The sequence below is a fragment of the Wyeomyia smithii genome, chromosome 1, assembly GCF_029784165.1.
Source record: "Wyeomyia smithii strain HCP4-BCI-WySm-NY-G18 chromosome 1, ASM2978416v1, whole genome shotgun sequence".
NCBI lineage: Eukaryota > Metazoa > Arthropoda > Insecta > Diptera > Culicidae > Wyeomyia > Wyeomyia smithii.
In genome coordinates this window covers 62,140,190-62,163,051 of record NC_073694.1, presented here as the reverse complement: position 1 = coordinate 62,163,051, position 22,862 = coordinate 62,140,190, and the positions used below count along the sequence as shown (strand labels likewise).

Genomic DNA, 22,862 nt, shown 5'->3' with positions numbered 1-22,862 from the left:
GGTATGACGAAAACGGCTTTTAAAAATAGAATTAGAAATTAGAATAAGCTATAATTAGTCTGTACGATTTTTATTCGAAGACGAGAAACAATAAACGAAATAAACGAAAATTTCATATGGCACTTTTCTGCAGTTCATCACGCAAACTGACGTGTAACATTTTTTGTGTGCACCTGCCCTCACAAAAAGTTCAGTTCCATCCACACACTGTCTCGCTATCGATGGTGAGTTCGCAAACTGTGCGCACTCCTGCTGCAGCTGTCAATGTCAGCTGTTTTATTATTTTTTGTGTGTGCTTTGTTAATTGCGGACGCTGTTTAATTTCAGACTAAAACGGCCAATAGTTTCCAAATTTCCATAGAAATAAAACCAAAACATGGACACTTGGTTGAAGGAACGTCTCTCGAAATACCTCTGCTTCGAGGTTCCGGATGAGATGATCGGGTGAGCATGTCTATTATCCAGATACGAACTTACCAAACATTGTGCAATTCTATTTACCCGGTTCCAAATAGCTACATACTCACCATCCGCGGAGCACAAGAGATTGACGAATACTTCAAGACTCTGCTCGATTTCAACAATCCTAAACATATGGGTTTCCTGAACGAGTTCAAGCAAAGATTGCGTAAGTTATGATTAAATTACATTCAAAATAAAATAATATTTACCGTTTTCAAATAGGCAAAAGTCCCATAGATGGCCGTGGTGGCAAAGGTCAAAAAGGGAACAACAAATCCCAGCTGCAAAATAAGAAACCGGATCAAACTCAGGTGCAGCGTCATCAAAAACTCGCCCCCGAACCGACACCAGTGCCGCTTGCAACTGGCTCCAGCACCAGCTCGACAAGTCAGGGAGCAGTGAAAAAGAAAACAAAGTTTGTCAGCTTGTACGACCAGGAGGGACGCGCGAATGTGGTCCTCCTAAAGGGACGACACCTTTGCGATTGTCAGGCTTCGAAGCATAAATTGGTAAATAATTGTCTCCACTGTGGGCGAATTATTTGCGAACAGGAGGGCAGTGGACCATGTTTGTTCTGTGGCAGTCTGGTGTGCACTGACGAGGAACAACGGTTGATTGATAGCACTTCCAAGAAGGGTGACAACCTGAAGCGTACCCTAATGGACCAAAACCGACCAAAGGGATGGGAAGAAGCGGTGGCTACCCGCAATCGACTTCTGGAGTATGACCGGAACAGCGAAAAACGAACGACGGTTATCGATGATGAGAGTGACTATTTTAAAGCCAACTCCGTCTGGTTGTCTGATGCCGAGCGTAAAAAGTTGGAACGGTTGGAAGCGGAATTGAGAGAGCGAAAGCATGCCAGTCGATTGAGCCGCAAGGTGACGTTGGATTTTGCTGGCAGACAAATTGTGGAAGAGCCGCAACTGACCATAGACGTCGAGGATGAAGTGTTGAAGAAGATTGCCGAATCGGTGGTGGATAAAAATAAAGAAAATAAGAGTCGCTTTTCTAATGGGAAAGTAAGTTTGGATCAATCTGCCGATATCCATCCAGGAATCATTGGAGAAGCACCTACGGTATGATGTCACATGGATAGGATTTATTACAATATTCAATAACAATTATGATTTTAGTTTTTAAATCACGTCTCCGGTATGACGTCATTCAATAGGAATGCACCTCCCAGCGGATATGATGGATTCTACAGTAAGGTGCAGGACAAAGAGTTCCTCGAGATGTCTGACATGCATAAGTGCTTGTCGATGCATCAGCCCTGGGCTACACTGCTGGTTGCAGGCATCAAGCGTCACGAGGGTCGCACCTGGTACTCCCCGCATCGTGGTAGACTGTGGATTGCCTCTACGGTGAAACCGGTGGATATGGAAATGGTTAAACAGATGGAGCAATTCTATCGTGCTCTGTACAATGACGAAACTATCGAATTTCCCACACAGTATCCCTCCGGTTGTCTGCTGGGATGCGTTTCCGTTCAAGACGTTCTGCCACAAGAAGAATACCGGAAGGCGTATCCAAACGGCGAATCGGAAAGCCCGTTTGTGTTTGTGTGTAGCGATCCGCAGGAACTGCCGATTCGGTTCCCAGTAAAGGGACAACATAAGATTTGTAAGTTTTGTTTTAGAGTGAAAGTTTTCTTCTGAAGTTTATCTATTTTCAGATAATCTAGATTCTAAGATTCACCAGGCAGCAGTAAAATCGCTACAGAGACTGTCGAAGCTCAAAGCTGAAGAGTAATGGTACTCGAAGATTTGTGTATTTAAAATAAAATTTTTTTGGCACGAACGATTGTTTTGTTTTTTGAATTTTGCCTTTCTCCTAGAAAGGTATAGCAATCACTTTTTAACATAGGACTGGGACATTGGGCACACTGAAGGTGGTGGTCACCAGGTTCTTAGGTCACCTAGTATCTCTAGTAGTTTAGGTGGAGGTGGATTTAACCGACAATCAGAATAAACGGTTTGAAAAAAAAACGAAAGCGAAAAGAAACATGAATATGTAATCAATTTACTTATTCGTTTGCGGATCCGATGAAGGATTCCTATGAGTGTAGAAGTTAATGTGCGCAATGGAAAAAATGTGAAGCTATTGAAAAAATGTATAAATATATAAATAATTTTCCAACAAATATAGAAACCAAATTAAAGGAGTCTATCTGTGCATGGACACTCCACAGCAGTCGGTCCTCGGATCGTCTCATGTTCCGCAGTTCTTTTTAACATCTTCGTGGGTTACTGAACCCGCGTATGCACGTAAACCACAGCTTCTGAATCAGGTGGAAATTGCCACCTCATTTCAATCAACCGAGTATTGTATTCCAATGTTTTATAGTGGAAAAAATACATTCCACGTCCAGGCATGTCATCTGGATCTTTGTTGGTTGTTAGGTTCCGATATACATAATGGGTACTGTCAGCTTTGATTCAGCGCTCTGTCCTAACCCAATTGGCAAACATGCTTTTCATTCGATTCTGCGCTAGAAAAAGCTGCTTAATTTCCTGCACACGGCTATGCTTATAACTCCCAATCCCTGGGCTTGGAGGTTGAGCCCCTATGTCGGGTTCTTATAGCTTTACGGAATCCTGAGATGCAGCCACAAAGCTATTGTATGAGAGTTTTGACAGCCCAAGGACGCGTGCTCCCGGGTGGCGGATGGGAGCTAAGGGAGATTAGTGCAAGCTCTTTTCTTGTCTATACCCATGAATGCATTACAGTCCCACATGATACTTCGTCACTTATAAGATAAAATGAATTAAAACTTTTACTTTTTTCTGGCAGTGTGACTTTTATATGCTTTTATGAATGGACTGTAGTTAAACTTTTTACTGTTGGTTCCATGGGTTCCATGTGCTAATTTGCAAAGTTGTATTGTTGAATGTAGAGTATTATTTACTAAACGTGTACTTTAGGGTGGGGAAAAATGATCGAATTTCCAGAACCAAGTTTTCTTGGTTCCTTTTGGGGCCCAAAACAACCCTAAACTTACCGGCAGTCGATTGGTTTTGTCTCCGCTTGGCGCATTGCTTTTCAAATTTGTATGAAAGTTTATATGGGAAAACCTACTTTTTTGCATTTACCTTTATAGAGAGCTCAATAATGATCTAATAATGCACTGCATTATGTTAAAGTATAGTATTTTAGATGCCTAACAGCTTTGCAGAAGACATTGAAGAGCTAGAATGTCCCTAAGAAGCGCTATAGCTGTTCAAAGTTGAGTATGTCGATTTAGATGCAGAAAATCTCGTTTTCTGCCAACATTACCAATGTACCGACGTCAGTAGGATTCCCATCAGAAGTAGCCTGTTGTAACGAGTTTATACACTCAGATAGGCCAAGCAAACAAATTCAGGTCAATATTCTAGCCGTAAATAGAATCTACAACGTGTTTCAGAGGTTACTTCTGATGGAAATCTGACTGACGCCGGTACACTGGCAGTGTTGGCAGAAAAAATGATTTGCAACATAAATTTCGACATACTCAATTTTGAACAGCTCCAGTATTTTTTTGGGACACCCTAGCTCTTTGATGTCTTCGGCCAAGTTGTTAGGCATAAAAAACCTACCATTTGAAGTCATGAAACCTATGGTTTGAGCCGCTTTGAGCTCTTTAGAATGGAAAATGCAAAAACGTTGGTTTTTCCATACAAATCTCCATATAAATTTCAAATGCAATGCGCCAAGCGAAGACTAAACCAATCGATTTCCGATAAATTTAGGATTGTTTGGGGCTCCAAATAGAACAAAAAAAAACTTGGTTCTGGCTTTCTGCTATCAAGTTTCGTTTTTTCCATATAACGATTTCCCACCCTATTGTACGTGGTTTCTTTATCGACTATATCGTTCATATATACATTTCTTTCTCTTTTTCTTTTTGTTTTTTATGATAACATTCACGTTTTTATTCCGAGCTTCATAATGAAACTTCGGGTTTAGATGTCTAGATATGTGTTGAATTCACCAACACAGTGAAATTTGATCAAGAAACCACAGTTCTTCGTTTTCAAAGCTAAGTATTTTTTTATCAACATGTTTGTTTTTTGTTTATTTATTAGCATATGTTGTTGTTACTATATTCTGTTTTTATTATAATTATTGTTATTACTATTAGATAATTTTTTTTTATTATCATCATTATTTTTCAGCATACTCAAACTCAACAAACAAACAAATGCACATACATTTACACACACACACTCACTCACACTTGCACACACTTATTAACCTTCAGAGATCCTTGCCTTTCCTTATCCTTCGGCAGTTAATTGAAACTCAGGGGTTTGCCAAGATGCTACCCAAACAAGACAGTATTTTGGCAACTAGCCCAGGGTTATTCTAGTTAATTACACAGAACTTAATTGGTCAGCTGGTTACTAAAGCTGTGATGCCGATCTTCTTATCACTGGTATAGCATGAATGGTGCCTCATAACACCAGTGACCCGGTCCTCGGCCCCTTCTATACCTCACAAATGCTTACAACTCCTAATCAGTTTGTTACCTTACAGGAAATCTCATTATTTTCTGCACGATTGTAAGTAAACCCTCCTAAACAAGAAAAAGTTAGTTTTTTGTGTCTAGTTTTTCTTTATTCCATAACTGTTTGCTGCTTCTTCGACCTATCATTTTAATCTTCAATCATTCAAGAAAAAATAATCATTATACTCTAGTTATAATGGATCCGCTTCCCGCTGGGTGCGCGGTACGTTTCGCCACGCATCCACATATCGGCTGAAATTTATTGTTTCTTTCTTTCTCTTTTTTTTCTGTTGCTGTTGTTGTTTTGCTTTGTTGGTGTAAGAATCCATTAGCCATCTCTGAGCTGGGTCCCGCAGTTTCTCCACAGCCGTGTCCGAAGTCTGTTCGAAATCCAGCCCAATCTTAGCGAGATAGTAAAACAGTTACCGGCTCTGCTCTGGTGTGTGTGTTTGTATTTTTATTAAATTCAACAAAGGTGCCAACCTTTCCTGCCTGTTGTTTGCTATTACACTTTGTCTTAGTTTATAATATGTGTCGTTCTAAGTTTTTCTTTCTCCTAAGCTGTTGCTCGCTTTGATTCACACTTCCGTTATTTTTTTATAAGAAATTTTATGCTTCTCTTCACCTTCAACATGTCAACAGTTTTTGTTTTGCTTTATCAGTTTACTCTCGTCGCCGTGATTTGTTGGTTGTTTTATTTTGTTTAATATATGTACACTTACTTTGTTTTGTTGATAGCATATTCGATTATTTTATTATTTTCTTCAAGTTTTCCATTTGTTTCGTTACTCTAACACGTGTTTGTTTCGACACTTTTTTATATATATGTATCTTTCTAACTAAATTAGAAAGAGCAGTGTTTTGATCAGTTTCTACAGAAAAAAGATTGAAGGGCGCAATGCAGACGCGTTTCTATTTAAAATTACAAAAAATGAAATAAAAATGAAACGAAAATAACGAAACATGAAAGCGGAATAATCACAGGAAAGGTGAGCGCAACAGGGGCCGGGGAGAAACTGAGAATATTCGTAAGGTCTTGTTCGTCTATTACAAACAGCAGAGAGTGAAATGGAGTAGGTGCAGACGGTAACAAGCAAACAAAAAAGTTAAAAGAAACGAGGCGCGTCCTTAGAGTAAGTAGTCAAGAGTAACTATGCGCACAAAGCGCGTCTGATGCACGGATGTATGTATATGTTGCATCGATTTTGTTTTTTTCAATACATACAATTGGTTCTATTCACGACAAAAATTTACTCATGCCTACTACGGTTTGAGTTCCATGAGTAAGGGACTTTTGTTTACATTCTACATAAACATGCTTTGTTTAACTTCTTGTTATTTGTTGTATTGGCTGTGTTTATTTACTTCTTCTTCTGTGTTCTGTTATTGTTTGTTTCCTTGTAACGGGTAATTTCAACGTTTTCTCCTTCACTCTTCAGTTCAGTTGAGAAGCAAAAGGGAGAAAATGAGTGTTTTTTAAACTTAGAACCTATTGGAAAACAAAACAATTGGCAAATTTGCGCATTTGCGTGTATCCCCAGTGTGGCTTTCCTTTTTTTTGTAGTAGTAATAGTAGTATTGTATTAATAGCTGTTTTTCTTATCAAACTTTCGCCTGAACAAACACGTGCAAAACGTGTACATTTTCACTGTATGACTGCTGCTTCGGAGTGAGTGATTTTGTATAAGAGTGTATTATAAAATGTTTCGGACAACGGGGGAAGAAAGTATCGCGTGATGAATAACATGATTATGCCTGGTGCACGATTGTTTATGTATGTATGTGTGTGTGTTCGTATGTACGTCGGTGTATGTTTGTGGTAATTCTTTCGCCATGGTCATTGTTTTGAAGGTTTTGTAAGTGTTACTACAAATGTAGAAAAGGACGAATGGGAAGTGCAGTTCTGTTTTTTTTTGAGTTTCGTCCGTTCCTACGTTTGCCGTCCCTACATTCCTGATTCCCCTGAACCGGCGCCAGCTTTCAGCTTTCTTTTAATCAATATTTTAAATTACTAACATTATTTTAATTATACATACTTTTGTTTAATTAAAGTTAGAGTTTGCTAATGTTTTGTTTTCTTGTTTTTCTTGATTTATTTATTATTCTCTTCAACGCAAATTCCCACTTCACTCGTTCCATTTTCAAGTGTGTGTGTGTCTCTGTTTCAAGGTTTACAGATAATCATCCTCTTGAAAACAATGCACAATCAACTGCACTCTCACTAGCTTCTAGCTGGTTTGTTTGTCTGTTTGTATTTCTACTGCCCCCTTTTCGTTTTTTGACTCGCTCCTTCCTTTCCTATCTCTCTTCTGCTGCTCTCGCTAATTCGCTTTCACATTAATCATGTTTTGTTTCGTTTCGTTTTGCTCTCCTCCTTGCTTTGTCTTCTACTTCTTCTGTTTACTCAAGTTTAGTAATATTATATATTTTACACATAAAAAAAAATTTAAATTTCTATTTCTCAGTTTCAGTTGGTTGCTTATCTTTATCACGCCGTTCCTCGCGATTCCCTTCGCCGGTTGCGTGGGGCAGAGCGTTGGTGCCTCCCTTCAGGATCCCTCGCTGTTTCAGCATCGTCCAGTCAAAGGTGTAGTCGTACTGATGATTGAGCGTACGGAATAGGATTCTGCAAATGGAGAGACGGTAAAAACAATAACGATGGTTAGTATGTTGTGCAATTTTTTCTCTAGAAAAATGATTTATTAAAATATAAAAAAAAATATCAAAAATAAAAATAAAACTGTTTAAGCTACGACAGTGAATAAGTTATAAGTTAGTCTATAAATTCGATTCAATCCTTAGCAATCGTAATGGTAGAACCAACCGTGCTATTAAGCAGTTATTATTATTTCATTTCTAATTTTAGACGAGAATAAGACAACACCTCAAACTCAATGCAGCGACGGGAGTCTACACCGCACCTATTGCAGAGCTAGTTTGTATCAGCTGACTACTACTAGAGTTAGAATTAGCGGCCCCGAAGATCGATAAATCAATAGATACACGGTTGATTTTCCCTCTCTCCCACACACCAACACCCTGTTCGTGGGCAAAGTTGGGTAACACAACTTAAACCCAAGAATAAGCCATCGGTAGACTCTCTTCGGTTTTCCTTCCGCACCTAGGCACGGAGGCCACCAGCCAATCAGTCGGTGTTACGTTACGTTGTCGGTTACTATTGGAGCTCTGTTGCCGTTGTCGGAGTGCCGCCATGTATTGAATGGTGACACCTTCAAAGGAAAGACAATCAGAGCCGCATCCCGTCCAACCTCTCCTTCTTCCTCTTCTTCTTCGCCATTGCAGCCAACCGCTTCGTGGGACCTAATTTCATAATCCACCCTAGCGGAACGACCCCTTACACTTGGGTTGTGCTGTTGCCGTGCCACTGCTTTCGAGGGCTTCGCTCGCTGCCACTAGAGGTCGGTTCGGCAAACTACGAGCAAGTATGTGCCAACTTGCTCGCTACTGGTGCTAGCTGTACTAACGCGGAGGCTTTGCTGACTTTTTCACCATTCCAAATCCGCTGATGTTTTCACAGCTTTTACTGTTTTTAATAAGCCTATTTTGTGACCGAATCCGGATGAAGCTTACGAAGCGCGGTCAAAATTTGCCTATTGCGGATGAGGTGTAGAAACGGAAAATAATTGAATGGAGGTTCACGAGAAAATAAAAAATGTTTCGTGAGTCAACCTTGGATTTGCATTTATTTTGTTTTAAATCGAAGGAACAATTTCACGTGAGAATCACACAGAGCGTTTTTTACCATAAACATTCGAAAACCGCAGAATCGTACATTTCCAGACCTAAACTCTTGTAGGATAGAAATCGAAAGTGCTCACATCATTGGCAGCGATTTGCATGGTTGCATTTTCCAAAAATAACCTTTCCGAGCTGACTAATGAGGGACGCTGTAATTTGGATGTGAAAAATTTGGCTAAAGTTGAACATATTTGTTACTGGCTAGAAAAACATTGCCAACATGCAATAATGTATTGAAGTGATCTTGTCCTTGATGTCAAGCTTGGTTCTAATTTAAATTTTTTAGTTTCAGTTACAAATCAGCATACAATTTCGATACTAATATAAAATTACTGTCAATAAAAAGAGATAGTACATGTGAGGAAACATATGGTTTGAACCTTCAAAGTATTTGTTTTCGAATTGGAACATGACCTCAGTGAAAAGCTTTTGAGTTGATTTCTAGAAATTTGTCGAGGGGATTGCCGAAAACGAACCGACCTGTTATCGGAAGCAGCTGTCTTGTGCAAAAGGAGTACTGGTCCACTGTATTGTTCAAAATTATCCAAGCGGCAGCAAGTAAAACACAATCATAAATCTCACCACAGGCTACAACTGTTTTTTTTGTGTTCGACCAAAAAATTGTTAAATAACATTTTGTAAAACGGCTAACATTTTGTAAAGTGATTGATGAATACAAAAAAAAGGATCCAAAATTCAGCTCAAGATTGCTGAATGCTGAATGCAGAATCAGAAATCATAAAAATACACAACAAAAATTATGCAAAATATCATCCAAATATGCTTTCAAAGGCCAGCTGATCACTTAGCGGCCATCCACATTCCACGTGGAAAAATTTTTCACGATTTTGATGCAGGGAGCTGCGTAACCGCAAAGTTGCAGAGTCCGCTTTGTCAAGCAGATGGTCGTGAAAAACTCTAATACCTTGGCGTGACTTTCTCTTAACAAATCCCTCTTATCAATAATACTGGCTAAAAGGACGCACGACGAAACTTCTCCAGGGAATTGTAATTGGTGATATTTGGTAGAAGGAATGCGATGCTAGGTATATTAGAGCAGTAAGCGTGTAAAAGGTTGGGTAAAATCACATAACACAGAAGCACTGATGAAATAATAATAAGCATGCTACTTCTCAATAGCGGTATTGCTAATAATAGAAGTGCGGGATACAGCAGACACCCGGGCAAATCTCACAATAGATCAACGATTCTGGTCGCAGTGAGGAAGTCCATACAGGAAAAAAAAAAAAACCATTTTGATCCCCCACCTCCCACTTCGTGGACAACTGCCCATATGAATTCTAAAAATTTTGTATGAACCGTGGACATTACACATACGACCCCCCCCCCCTCCAAAGCTGTACACGTACAATGTGGATAGCCCCTGACTAAACTTGAGGCCGTCGATAACTCTGGATACTCAGCTGAAAATCAGATGAAAATGAGCTCTGTTAGTCAAATAACTGAAAGCGATGCTGAACTTAACCATGCAAAATATTCAAAAATAGCCTTAGATATACATAGATTTTGACACGGGGTACGAGGTTGCGATAAGACTCCTTCCTGTTGACATAATGAGCTCCTCTTAGATTTAACCTGGCCAGAGAGGAACGTTGAGTCTAGTCTCACTTCAGGGAATTGTAATTTTGCGGTACTGCACACTGTTTCCAAAGTTGTGTCTTCAGTGAAGTTGTTCTATTGATTATTCTCCATTTTGTAGAAGTTAGAATTTTGTGATTAATCTACCTTAAAGTGAGAAATGAGTTTTATTTTTGTCATTTTTGCGTATAAAAATCCACTTTGCTGAGTAAGGTTTTGGCACATTTTGTAAGAAACAACTTTGTCGAAGACACTATACTTGTATCTGCTGATTTAAATGAACTACTGTGGAGTTTTCTCTAGAATGTCCCTTAAAATCATTTTTTTATTATAACTTTTTATAGTGATTTTCCAAAAATTTTCAATATTTTACAATGTTTTTGACTATAATAAAACACACAAGTTTACCGAAGAAAGTTTTTTTTTTATCTCTTAAGTTTATTTAGTTATTAAAGATTTTTATTAAAATAATGCACTTATTTATTTACAAATATCTGCACAGGAGACAGCGAGAGACAAATGCCTATATCTGGATTAAATGATGTTTTACTTATACCTAAATATAGAAGTAATGTAGTCTGTAGATACCTGCAGCTTTTAAATATATCTGTTAGTAAATTAGTGCATTGTTTCAATAAAAATCGTCAATAACTAATGAAAAATGAGAGATGAAAGTAAACTTTACTCGATGAAATTGTTCGTTTTGTTTGTGATAGCAAACAACAATGTAGAACATTGAAAAATTGTAAAAAAAAACTACTAAATGTTATATTGATAAAAATTAATTTTTAGTGGCAATCTGTAGAAAACTCCACAAAAGTCCATTTAAAAAGGCAAATAGAAGTATTGACAAAGTTGTTACTTATAACACAAGCAAAGAGAATTTTTATATGCAAAAATAAAAAGTAAAATTCGCTTCTCACTGTCAATTGGATTAATAACAAAATTGCAACTTCTATAAAACGGAGAATAATTAATGGATCAACTTTCCTGAAGGCATTATGGTCCTAAAATCATTTTTTTTTGGGTCAGAATAATTTTGCCCACGTTTTTGCGGCTTTGGAAACAGTGTGTACTGGTAGGATAAAAAGAGGCCCGGTATAGTAGAGCAGCAAGCTTGAAACGAAAGGATAAATTCTCACACACAAGCACGGATATAAATAAAAAAGCGTATCATTTACTTCAATAGTGATCCCACCAATAATATGAAGTTCGGAGTGCAGAAAACACCTGGACAATATCACAATAGATCAAATGTCTCTGGTCGCAGTGCTGAGTCCACACAGAAGAAAAAAAATCGACACAGGGTGCGGCAGGGAAAAATGCGATATTATATGGTACTTCTTTAAATCTTATTTTCAACTACTTTGAGCAATAATATCAAAATTTTCGAGTTCAGTCATCTTAATTTGGTTCTTTCAAACAAATGTACTCAATATGTCCACCATTATTACCACGTCTCCAAACAAGCTTGTACAAAACATTCGGTCTAGACCTCTTCGACTCAGGAGCAAGTAAGTTACCAAATCTAATCTGTATCTGAACTATTTCAAACCAGGATTAATTTAGGTATGATTGGAAGTAGGATCGAAAGCCTTGGAACGTAATCGCGAATTAATCATTTAACCGGCGAAAACGCTACTAAAGGTTAAGAAAAATCAAACTTACAATCTCTGCAAAATTTTCTGAAATTAAAAGAAACTCAAAGTTTAAAGAGTGGACCAAAAATAAACTTGAAATAGTCGAAAGTCATCTCTTTAGACAAAAACGGAACGTTCATAAAGATCAAAACATGACAATAGCAAGATTAAGAGCAGCAGAATGACAATCTATTTTATATTTTTATTATTTCGATATTTGTTGAAATTCTCGATCCCTCTGACATCAGTTTCTGAATTTAGAGTCAGTTTCTCAGTTTCTGTAGGTATAATAAATTAAAAAAAATACTACAAAGTTAGATACTAAGGGCAAAAACTTCCTGACTTTTCCAGGATTTTCTAGGTACCCTGACCCGTGTCAGCAGAGAATCCTGTGTAAGAATCCCCAGAATACTTTTAAGTCGGTGACGGAATCGTGAAAGGAATCGCAAACACGATCCGGAGGATTCCCACTCAGGATTCTTATTCAAGAATCCTAGAGCCATATACAGGGCATTCCTGAGGATTCTTTTTTCAGGCATTCTTTTCAAGGACGCTCACGAATCCAATGTGAGGAATCCTAGAGAATCTATACGAATCGTATGTGTTCGTCCGGGGAGTTACATGGGTTACTTAATTTTTTAGTGTGTATCCTTTTGCTGAAATTTTTACAACGTTTCTAATTTTAATCTGGACGTGACATTTTTTGCGACTGCAATCGAAAACCATGTTTTATCAATTTCAATCTGTTAATATAGGATTGGAAACTTACAACCCAAGCGACACAATTTGAACTATGTATTCCAAGTTAATCCTTCAGAATAGAAGACCAACCATTAGACAATGATTTATCTCTCGGTCACATGACGCATGACTCGTTAAAAACAACTTGATTAATGGCAATATTGAGTGAAAAACTCTAGTGCACGCGATATATTCCGCAGACCTAATCCCTTCTGATTACCACTCGATTCGATCGATGCTAACTGCATTCTCTGGAACAAGATCCACACCTCTGTCGATGGAGTGAAAATAGGTCGAAAAACACTTTTTGGAGCCGAACAATTAGTAGTTTTTTGAGGTTAGAATTTCCGTTCAATTTTCACTTCCCATTAACCCATAACTTTTTTCATCCGCGATTTAATGTTTTAAGAACTAGCTCAACGACAAAAATAGAACGGCCAAGGTAGAACTATATTCTCAAGTTGAAGCAAAATTATATTCAGAAGAACATAGAAAGTAAAGCAACCATAGATTTTTTGGATACGGCTGAATGGAAAAAAATGCTGAAAAATCGTTACGAAAGTGTATAAACTTTTATGGCAAATTTTCTCCTGTCGCAAAATCACCAGACCGCGAACGACGGAAATATTTTGCGATGAATATTGAATAACGCAGATTATTTTTCTTATAAGTTAACTTTCGGAATAATTCAATCAGCAAAATTATATTCAGTCGTTGGTGGTTATTCACTGTACTATCACTCCCACCACACAACGGGGCTACATGGTGAGAGAGGGGGTGGTAGGCAGACGCACGTTTATGCGCACGTTTCCATCGAAGTGAGTGAATAGTTCCATATGTGTAGCAACAAAGCGCTGCTGCAACTCCACCGCCGCTGTCTCACTTCGAGGATGACCTCGAAGCAGCCAGCAGCGATTGTTCCATTATTAAGAAACCCAATTTACCATTCGCACACGACTGGCTTTGTTCTCCGTACGTGTCAGCATCTTCACAACGCGCAATGACAAGAGAAACTGTGTAAATGTGGTTCACGTCTCAGACACAAACATTGCCACCGCATTTGCAGTCCTCAAAGACACGGATAATGGGAGATGAAGAACTGTAGTTTGATTTCATGGGAAACAACCTTAATGCAATTTGTCGATTGGCCAACCCTACCTCAAGATTTAATTCCGATAGCTGCCGGCCAGCATCATCATCATCATCATCATCATTCTTTGTCGTTCTTGGAGGCCAATGCTGTTCTGGACCCTGAATCAGAAGATAATTGGTGGAAATCTAGTCAACCATGAAGCCATGAGTTCTGACTAGGTCAATTTTACTTTCAACAGTAGAAACAGTTCCGACAGGAATTTTCTGAATCGGCTGCGAAATGCACTCAAGTCAACCACAAACCATAACAACCACCACTAGCACTGCCAGCAATGTTGGACAGCATCATCCCCTTCTACTGGCTTCTCCTGGTTCATTTACGCCGCGCGGCCCGCCAAAGTTCCAAAGTTGGTAGCAACAGTGCGCTTTAACCAGCGAAAAGTGTTCCAGTGCCAGCGCAGAGAAGAAGCTGAAGAACACAACAGAAGTGAAACAAAAACAACCGTTGTGCAAGCATCGGCAGATCGTCCCACTGCAGCCGAGCCATGGGGGTAAGCCTTTGCCTGCACTTGGTTCTGAGCCCGCAAGCTTGGGCTTGAAGGGAGTGTGACAACGGGGGCAAATGACGCGAAATGAGACCTTAAATGGGTCACAGCAAAGAATACCCATACATGTACACACTCCTCAGGTTGTTTTGAGAAGAGTTCTATTCGAGGCATGGGTGGATCATACGAGTCATGAGCATGAGCAATCATACAGTGATAGTGAGAGGTGCCCCCGAGGTTGGTTTTCGTATGCGGCGGCGTGGGGGAGTGGTGATGAAACGTGACACACAACAGCACACCCGCTGCCAGGGTTGCCAATGTCCCAGTTTAAACTGGATTCTTCCAGTTTTTTTCAAGTGATCCAGTCAAACAGTTTATTCCCAAAATCTTCCAGTTTTTTCAAAATATTCGCCAGTTTTAACCAGTTTTTCATTCACTGAAGCTCCGATTGATTTTCGGAAATATTTTTAAAACGTAAGTTTTGTAGATTGATGAATTATTGTGACAATTTTCAAGGCCATTCTCAGTATTCTATCTTCTCGCACGAAACACTGTCAAATTAAAGACTGCATGACATGGTTGAGATAAAACCAAACAAATAGAATTTACCAGACCATAAAAAAAATCTATTGAAGTAGCAGTTAAAAAATTGTTCGAAGAATTAGATACCAAAAGATAACGAAGTCAGAAATAATTGAAATTTAAACTCACATCCCTGTCACGAACGTCATCCCCATACATTTTGCTAGAAGCCGTTTTTTCTCTGGTTCTCTGGCTCGATTATACGTCAAAAGGCTGTCAATACTTGCGAAACAGCCGAATAAGCTCCGTCCATTCGAGATCAACTATTGTTGCAAGTGGTGTGTAAAAATGCAAAAAGCGAAGAACGACTGTTCGTTTCAGGACATAGCTGGTCACGTTCAAACATGTTTCAACACATTCTAGAGAACCCTACATTCAATATACTTAGAAGCACGCAAAAATCCGTACTGTAACACATGCGGCACAATGAACGGAGCTTATGATCATATTTTCAACACTAGCGCCATCATCATCGGCGGCGGCTCCAGGAAATAGTTGTCATGACATCGGTCTGTTTAAACTTCACTGATGTAACGGAAGAAAATATTCCTCTGTTTTCTTTTTTTTTTTGCAATTTTGAGATAGATTGATTGCGTAATTTTTGAATTTTGTTGCTGTTAAAGGAATTTTTTCAGTCAATAATTTTAACAAAATGTAAGCCCGAAACAAAACAGTTCTGATTAAAATGAGTAATTTTTTGCGAAGAGTTATCTCTTTAGTTGCTGTATAAAAAACTGACACTGGATCCAGTCCCCATAACAGAAAAGCACTCTCATCATTTTTTACTTTTTTTAATTTATTTGGAATCCAGTTTTTTCCAGTTTTTTCTTCAGCCTTTTTCCAGTTTAATTAAAAATTTCATTGGCAACTCTGCCCGCTGCTGCTGCTACTCAAGCCATGGGTAGGCTCCGTCTGCTGATGGGGAGTGCTGACTTCGCGCTCAACTGATAGCAGTTAACTGGTTTGAAAGGATGCGGAAGTGTCTTAAATGACTCTCTGATAATTGAATCGCCTAGCTTGTATTCTGTTTTTTAGACTTTAGTATCATGAATATTAAAAGCACTCGTAGGCGCATAAATTTACACACTTAGAGATGCCAATACCTTCGACTATCGGAATCGCAAGAAATCCGCCACATTGAAAACATGCATTTAACCTTATTTGCGTAGTGCCTACACCAAAAACATCAAGTCCGTATTTGTTCTTGCCGCAAGTCTGGTTTGAAATTAACTACTAATAAGGTTGTTATGATTTTTATCATGAAAACTGGAACAAAGTGCACTGAGCACTCAAGTGCCTGGAAACAATATATCACCAATTTAAACTGTAGTATTAATGCATATAGGAAAATCGAACTACTCCATTGGTAAATGTCGACTAAAACGATTGCTATCCGTTTTGTAAAAAAAAATGTAATCAAATTCCACAAAAAACACGCGATCCTTGGTTCTGTCCATTCATCTCTAGCTTTTCTAGCACAGACATCACAAGGTTACACCAATCATCTTCTGCCATGCACATTATTTTTCATTCTGACGACTGCCACAACGGACGAACCAACCAAGCAAGAGCAGCAGTTTTAACCTTCAATTAACTTAAGACAAACCTCTAGTGATTCGAAACTATGTGGTAATTACTCAGAAACCCCGTTCAATGACGAAATGTCGCATTGTTATTTATTACATTTTTTCGTAAACATGTTGGCTTGCTCGAAAAATTTTCATACATGTTTATATCGAATGACGACTTTCTCCTTAGAATGGCTACACAGTATTAGGGTTTTGTTTGAAAAATTTAGCTTCTAATTTACTTAATGATGGATTTTCAAAAGTAGATTTCGATTTCACAGAGTACCGTGGGCAGGAATGTTTCTACTTTTGGTGAAATATCATCGCTTCTGAAGTGTATTCGACTGAAAAATAGCCAAATACTATTCAATATGAGGACACCCGATTCTTTCTTTACACGGGGGATGCGTCCCGTGTAACAAAACCGTACAAAAAACGTGTTATTTCGTGAATCCGTGCAAAAAAACGTGTTGTTTCGAGAAACTGTGCAAAAAAGGCGTAAAAAAAATTTCCGTGACCGTGCAAAAGAAAAGAATCGGGTGCAACAATTTTTTTGCACGGTAGATGCTTCCGGGTTATTTTCGGTTATTTTTTTTATTAATAACCGGGTTATTTCGAAAAACCGTCCAAAATAAAGGCGTGTGAAAAAAGACCGTGCAAAAAGAGAATCCGGGATGAAACCCAAAGGCCAGAGTCTGACTTAGGTGCTATTTTGAAATCACGAATGACTATTTCCGGTTTGTCCAGACATCATTTTGAAATCCTAGATGGCGACTTCCGATTACTGGAAAAGTCAAAAAAAAATTAAGACATCGGGTACAGGGTGGCTAAAACTTGAAAAATCAGGGAATATCGAGGAATTCATTTTTCCATCAATGAAATTAAAGAATATCAGAAAAAACGGAAAAAAAATTAGTCCAGACGCGATTCTTTTTCAAATAACTTTTTAGCGTCAAAACGGATTTTTTCAGCATAAAAGGCTAATGCGGGTCTCCACAAATTTGATCGAATATTTTTTTACTGGGATTTCTAAGTTGCGTTTATCTTCGTTGCACTCAGGGCCGGCGTTTCATGTGGGTAGTATGGGTAGTATTACCCACTCGAAAAATATCCCTGTGGGTACTTACCCACACGGAACTATCGGACAAAACCAAAGTAAATGTAATGTTGCGAGCGACAGATTTCTTTATGGATATCGTTGAGCGAGAGCAAAGATGACTAGAACAAGATACCTGACTCTTGCAGTATGCCGCGGACACGATTGTCGCTGCGCGTGAACGAAAGTCGAACTAATTTGTATACTGGTAACCTGATGATGATGGCAAAGCGGCGAGAAGTGAAGCACTTTTTTCAATATCCTTGTACAGTGAAGGGCAAAATAAAGTGCCCACCTTATTATTTTTTCTTTTCGTTAATTTTTCTGGTTAAAATTAAACGAAACCACATCGTAATCATTTTTAAAATCTTATTTATTATGTTCTTTTCAAGTTTAGTTAATATTGCTCTGGTAAAAAAAAATTTTTCTACTAGAAAAAAAAACAATTTGGAATACTTAAATAAATAGGGACAAAAAAAAGTGCCCAGATAAATATAGTTTCAAATAAGCCAAACTGAAAGCAAACACCAACAATTTAATAGTGAGTATGGCCTCCTTTAGCCTTCAACACCTCCTGTAGGCGCTTCGGTATACTTTCTACTAGGTTTTTCAAGTGTTGTGGGTCGAGTGCTTCCCACGCGCGTTCCAGGGCTTCAAAATAGTTTTTTTCATTAGTTACCCCAGTTTTATCGATCCGAGCATCAAGGATGGCCCACAGATTTTCGATGGGGTTCAGATCAGGACTTTGTGGGGGCCATTCAAAGGGTTTGATGCGACAGGAACGGAAAAATGACTTCGTCAGCTTGGCGGTATGCTTCGGATCGTTATCCTGCTGGAAAACGAAACGCTCCTCGAGGCCCGTCTTTATGAGAGATACCTAGAGATTTTCCCGCAGGATATTGCAATACGACTCAGCTGTCATGATTCCGTCTATTTTCACCAAACTGCCCACCCCACTCCAAGAAAAGCATGCCCACACCAGCACGTTGCCTCCTCCGTGCTTGACTGTTCCTTGAATATGGCGGTCTTGGAACTCCTCAGCCGACTTGCGCCAGACACGATCCCGCTTCTTCCGTTTGAACAGCTCGAATTTGGATTCGTCAGTCCACAACACAGTTTTCCAGTATTGCAGCGGCTTATCGGCGTGCTCCTTGGCGAACTTGAGACGCTTAGCCTTATTCACCTTGCTGATGAAAGGCCTTCTCATTGCCATCTCTCTACGGAACCCCTGCGCTTGGATGCGGTGACGGACAGTACGATGCGAAACCGAAAGTTGGAGCTCTTCCTGTATCTGCCGGATCGTAACTTTTGAGTTTTTCTTTACCTCACGAATTTTTTTTTTTTTTTTTTTTTTTTTTTTTTTTTTTTTTTAAGGGGGGATTTGTTAGTAGCTTAAGTATTTATGATAAATATTAGTAAATAATGAGTATGTGTGTCCAATCACAAATGGTGACTTCTCAACACTGTTAGAAATTTGAAATTTTAATTGTTAGGATTTGTTTGCTTTCGCAATTAGGACTTATCATTCGTAGGGATTTAAACCTACTTGTCAGAAAAGGGGAAGTAAACTTACAACTAACTTAATTGCTAACTTATTGGCTATAAAGAGAGCTTATCGTAGCAATTGAGGATTGCAACGATTTTTGTCGAAAATTGTTAATAATTTTATTTGACATAGCTTCTAATGGTTCAACACCAGTAAGTCTATGTAATTCGAGTGTACCATACCAAGGAGGACGCTTCAAAATCATTTTCAGAATTTTATTCTGAATCCTTTGGAGCGTTTTCTTCCTTGTTGAACAGCAACTTGACCAGATCGGTGCAGCATAAAGCATTGCTGGTCTAAAAATTTGTTTGTAAATCAAAAGTTTGTTCTTTAAACAAAGTTTAGAATTCCTGTTAATGAGAGGATATAAACATCTCGTATATTTGATGCACTTGGCTTGTATACTCTCAATGTGCTCTTTGAAAATAAGTTTTTTATCATAAATTAGTCCCAAGTACTTAACCTTGTCAGACCAACTTAAAATAACCCCATTCATCTTGACAACGTGATTATTGTTTGGCTTGAGGAAAGACGCCCTAGGCTTATGCGGAAAAATTATCATTTGAGTTTTAGAAGCATTGGGAGAGATTTTCCACTTTTGCAAGTAGGAAGAAAAAATATCTAAACTTTTCTGCAATCGACTGCATATGACACGAAGGCTTTTTCCTTTTACGGAAATGCTTGTGTCATCGCAGAACAATGACTTTGTGCATCCTGGAGGCAAATCAGGAAGATCTGAAGTGAATATGTTGTACAGGACTGGCCCCATGACTGAACCTTGAGGTACACCTGCTCTGACAGGAAATCTATCAGATTTTGAATTCTGATAGACAACCTGCAGAGTTCGATCAGTAAGATAATTTTTTAAAATTTTGATAAGGAAAATCGGAAAATTAAAAGTTTGCAATTTCGCAATCAAACCTTTATGCCAAACACTGTCGAATGCTTTTTCTATGTCTAAAAGAGCAGCTCCAGTGGAATAACCTTCAGATTTGTTAGCTCGTATCATATTAGTAACTCTGAGCAATTGATGAGTAGTGGAATGCCCATGGCGAAATCCAAACTGTTCATTTGCAAAAATTGAATTTTCGTTGATGTGTGACATCATTCTGTTAAGAATAATTCTCTCAAACAGTTTACTTATTGAAGAAAGAAAACTGATTGGTCGGTAACTTGAAACTTCAGCTGGATTCTTATCCGGCTTTAAAATTGGAGTAATTTTTGCATTTTTCCATAATTTGGGAAAATATGCAATTTTGAAGCAGCAATTGAAAACTTTCACTAAAAATTCCATTGTGCTCTCAGGGAGATGTTTGATTAGTATATTAAAGATTCCATCGTCACCAGGTGCTTTCATATTTTTGAAATTTTTAATAATTGATTTAATCTCATTCAAGTTAGTTTCAATTATTTCTGCAGGTAAAAAATTCTGGGAAGAAATTAAATCAAATTGACGTGTGACTTCATTTTCAATTGGACTCACAAAATTCAAATTTGAGTTATGAACACTCTCAAACTGCTGAGCAAGTCTTTGAGCCTTTTGTTCATTGGATACAAGAAAACGTTCACCATCTTTTAAAACTGGAATAGGCTTTGAAGGTTTCTTAAGAATCTTCGACAGCTTCCAAAATGGTTTTGAATATGGTTTCAATTTTTCAACTTTAGTCTCAAAATTTTGATTTCTCAGAAGAGTAAATCTATGTTTAATCTCTTTCTGTAAATCTTTATAAATAGTTTTAAAAACAGGGTCACGAGAACGTTGATATTGACGTCTGCGGACATTTTTCAAACGAATTAGAAGTTGAAGATTTTCGTCAATTATTGATGAATCAAATTTCACTTGAGCCTTTGGAACAGAATAATTCCTGGCATCAACAATTGCACATTTTAATGCTTCCAAAGCGGAATCAATATTCACTTCGTTTTGCAAATCAAGCTCATTATTGAAATTTCTCTCAATATGAGTTTTGTATCTTTCCCAATTAGCCTTGTTATAATTAAAAACAGAGCTCATAGGGTTTAAAACTGATTCATGTGATAAAGAAAAAGTTATTGGAAGATGGTCAGAATCAAAGTCAGCATGTGTGATCAAATCACTACACACATGACTTTGATCTGTTAGCACCAAATCAATTGTTGAAGGGTTTCTTACAGAAGAAAAGCATGTAGGACTATTCGGAGACAAAATAGAATAGTATCCTGAAGAACAATCATTGAATAAAATTTTTCCATTGGAATTACTTTGAGAATTATTCCATGAACGATGTTTAGCGTTAAAATCGCCGATTATGAAAAATTTCGAACGATTTCTGGTGAGTTTTTGTAAATCACCTTTAAAATAATTTTTGAGCTCGCGTGTGCATTGAAATGGTAAATATGCTGCGGCAATGAATAAAATACCAAGTTCAGTTTGAACTTCAATTCCCAAAGTTTCAATAACTTTCGTCTCAAGATGGGGAAGAGCACGATGTTTGATTCGGCGATGAATAACAATTGCAACTCCACCGCCGGAACCCTGAATCCTATCATATCTATGAACCACGTAATTGGGATCATATTTTAATTTTATGTTAGGTTTCAAAAATGTTTCAGTAATAATTGCAATATGCACATTATTTACTGTTAAAAAATTAAAAAGCTCATTCTCATTGGCCTTCAATGAGCGAGCATTCCAATTTAATATTTTAATTGTTTTATTTAAAATCATTGCTAAATTTTAAATTAGAAACAACTTTAATAGTAAAATTTGTGCCTATTTGAATGGCTTCAAACATTGATTTTGCCTGCAACATGGCGTTCATAAGATCGAACATTGCCTGTTGCAAAAAAGAAAGTTTACCTGCCGTAATAGGCCCCAGGCAGTTGACATTAGAAAAAATATTTTCGGTAGCAATATTAGCTGGAGTGATAGGTGTACAATTATTTTCTAGCGTGTTTTGCTTACCCATATTAACAGTCATTTTCGAACTACCAACACTAGGCGGTATAATGTTCGAACTACCTGTAACCTGTGCATAAGTTAAACGGGTATGCAAAGGAGTAGGTAAACTATGCGTCACTGGTACGCTTGGAGAATTTTGTTTTGAAGTTGGTTTTAATTGAGAAATTGAATTTTGTTTACCTTGCCTTGCCTTAACAATTGCTAACCGGACTGGGCATTGATAAAAATTTGACATATGGTTGCCGTTACAATTCGCACAGCGAAAATTTTTACTCTCTTTCACTGGACATGTGTCCTTTTTGTGAGAAGAGTCTCCACAATTAAGACATTTTTGGTCCATGTTACAGAATTTGGAACCATGGCCATAACGTTGGCAAGTACGGCATTGGGTGATATGCTTTTCACCTCCGCCATACTTCCTATAAATTTCCCACTTTACACGCACATTATACAAAGCATGTGCTTTTTCAAAAAAATTTAAGTTGTTAACCTCATTGCGGTTAAAATGAATTAAATAATTAACAAGGGAAATTCCAGTTCTCTGACTGTTTTCGCCTCGTGATTTTTGTTTCATTAGAATTACTTGGGTAGGGGCTATGCCAAGTAATTCTGTTAAAGTAAGTTTGATCTCATCAACGGTTTGATCGTTGGTGAGACCTTTCAAGACAACCTTGAACGGCTTGGTGTTCTTGGTGTCATATGTAAAAAATTTGTACATCTTGTCAGTTAAATACTGGACAAGACGATCACGACCCTTTACTGAGTCGGCTAATAAGCGGCATTCACCTCTACGGCCAAT

The 22,862-nt window shown here is 38.1% G+C and overlaps 2 protein-coding genes across 2 annotated transcripts in view; one reads left to right on the top strand and one right to left on the bottom strand.

The window, feature by feature from the left end:
- Positions 1-281: 281 nt before the first annotated feature.
- LOC129718551 (activating signal cointegrator 1) lies at positions 282-2,595 on the top strand. Its single transcript, XM_055669429.1, has 5 exons — positions 282-444; positions 516-628; positions 685-1,541; positions 1,599-2,088; positions 2,141-2,595. The coding sequence occupies exons 1-5, from the start codon at positions 377-379 to the stop codon at positions 2,215-2,217; spliced, it is 1,605 nt and encodes a 534-aa protein (XP_055525404.1). The 5' UTR covers positions 282-376; the 3' UTR covers positions 2,218-2,595.
- Positions 2,596-5,042: 2,447 nt separating this feature from the next.
- LOC129718559 (casein kinase I-like) overlaps positions 5,043-22,862 on the bottom strand; it is a 63,842-nt gene continuing 46,022 nt past the window's right edge. Inside the window, exon 2 of the mRNA XM_055669440.1 lies at positions 5,043-7,580. Coding sequence (XP_055525415.1) covers positions 7,409-7,580 — 172 coding nt within the window. The 3' untranslated portion in view covers positions 5,043-7,408. The remainder of the gene's footprint in view (positions 7,581-22,862) is intronic.

Coding starts and splice junctions, on each gene's coding strand:
- LOC129718551 (XM_055669429.1), top strand. CDS start 377: ATGGACACTTGGTTGAAGGAACGTCTCTCGAAATACCTCTGCTTCGAG. Junction 1,542..1,598: donor TCATTGGAGAAGCACCTACG/GTATGATGTCAC, acceptor TTATGATTTTAG/TTTTTAAATCACGTCTCCGG. Junction 2,089..2,140: donor AAAGGGACAACATAAGATTT/GTAAGTTTTGTT, acceptor ATCTATTTTCAG/ATAATCTAGATTCTAAGATT.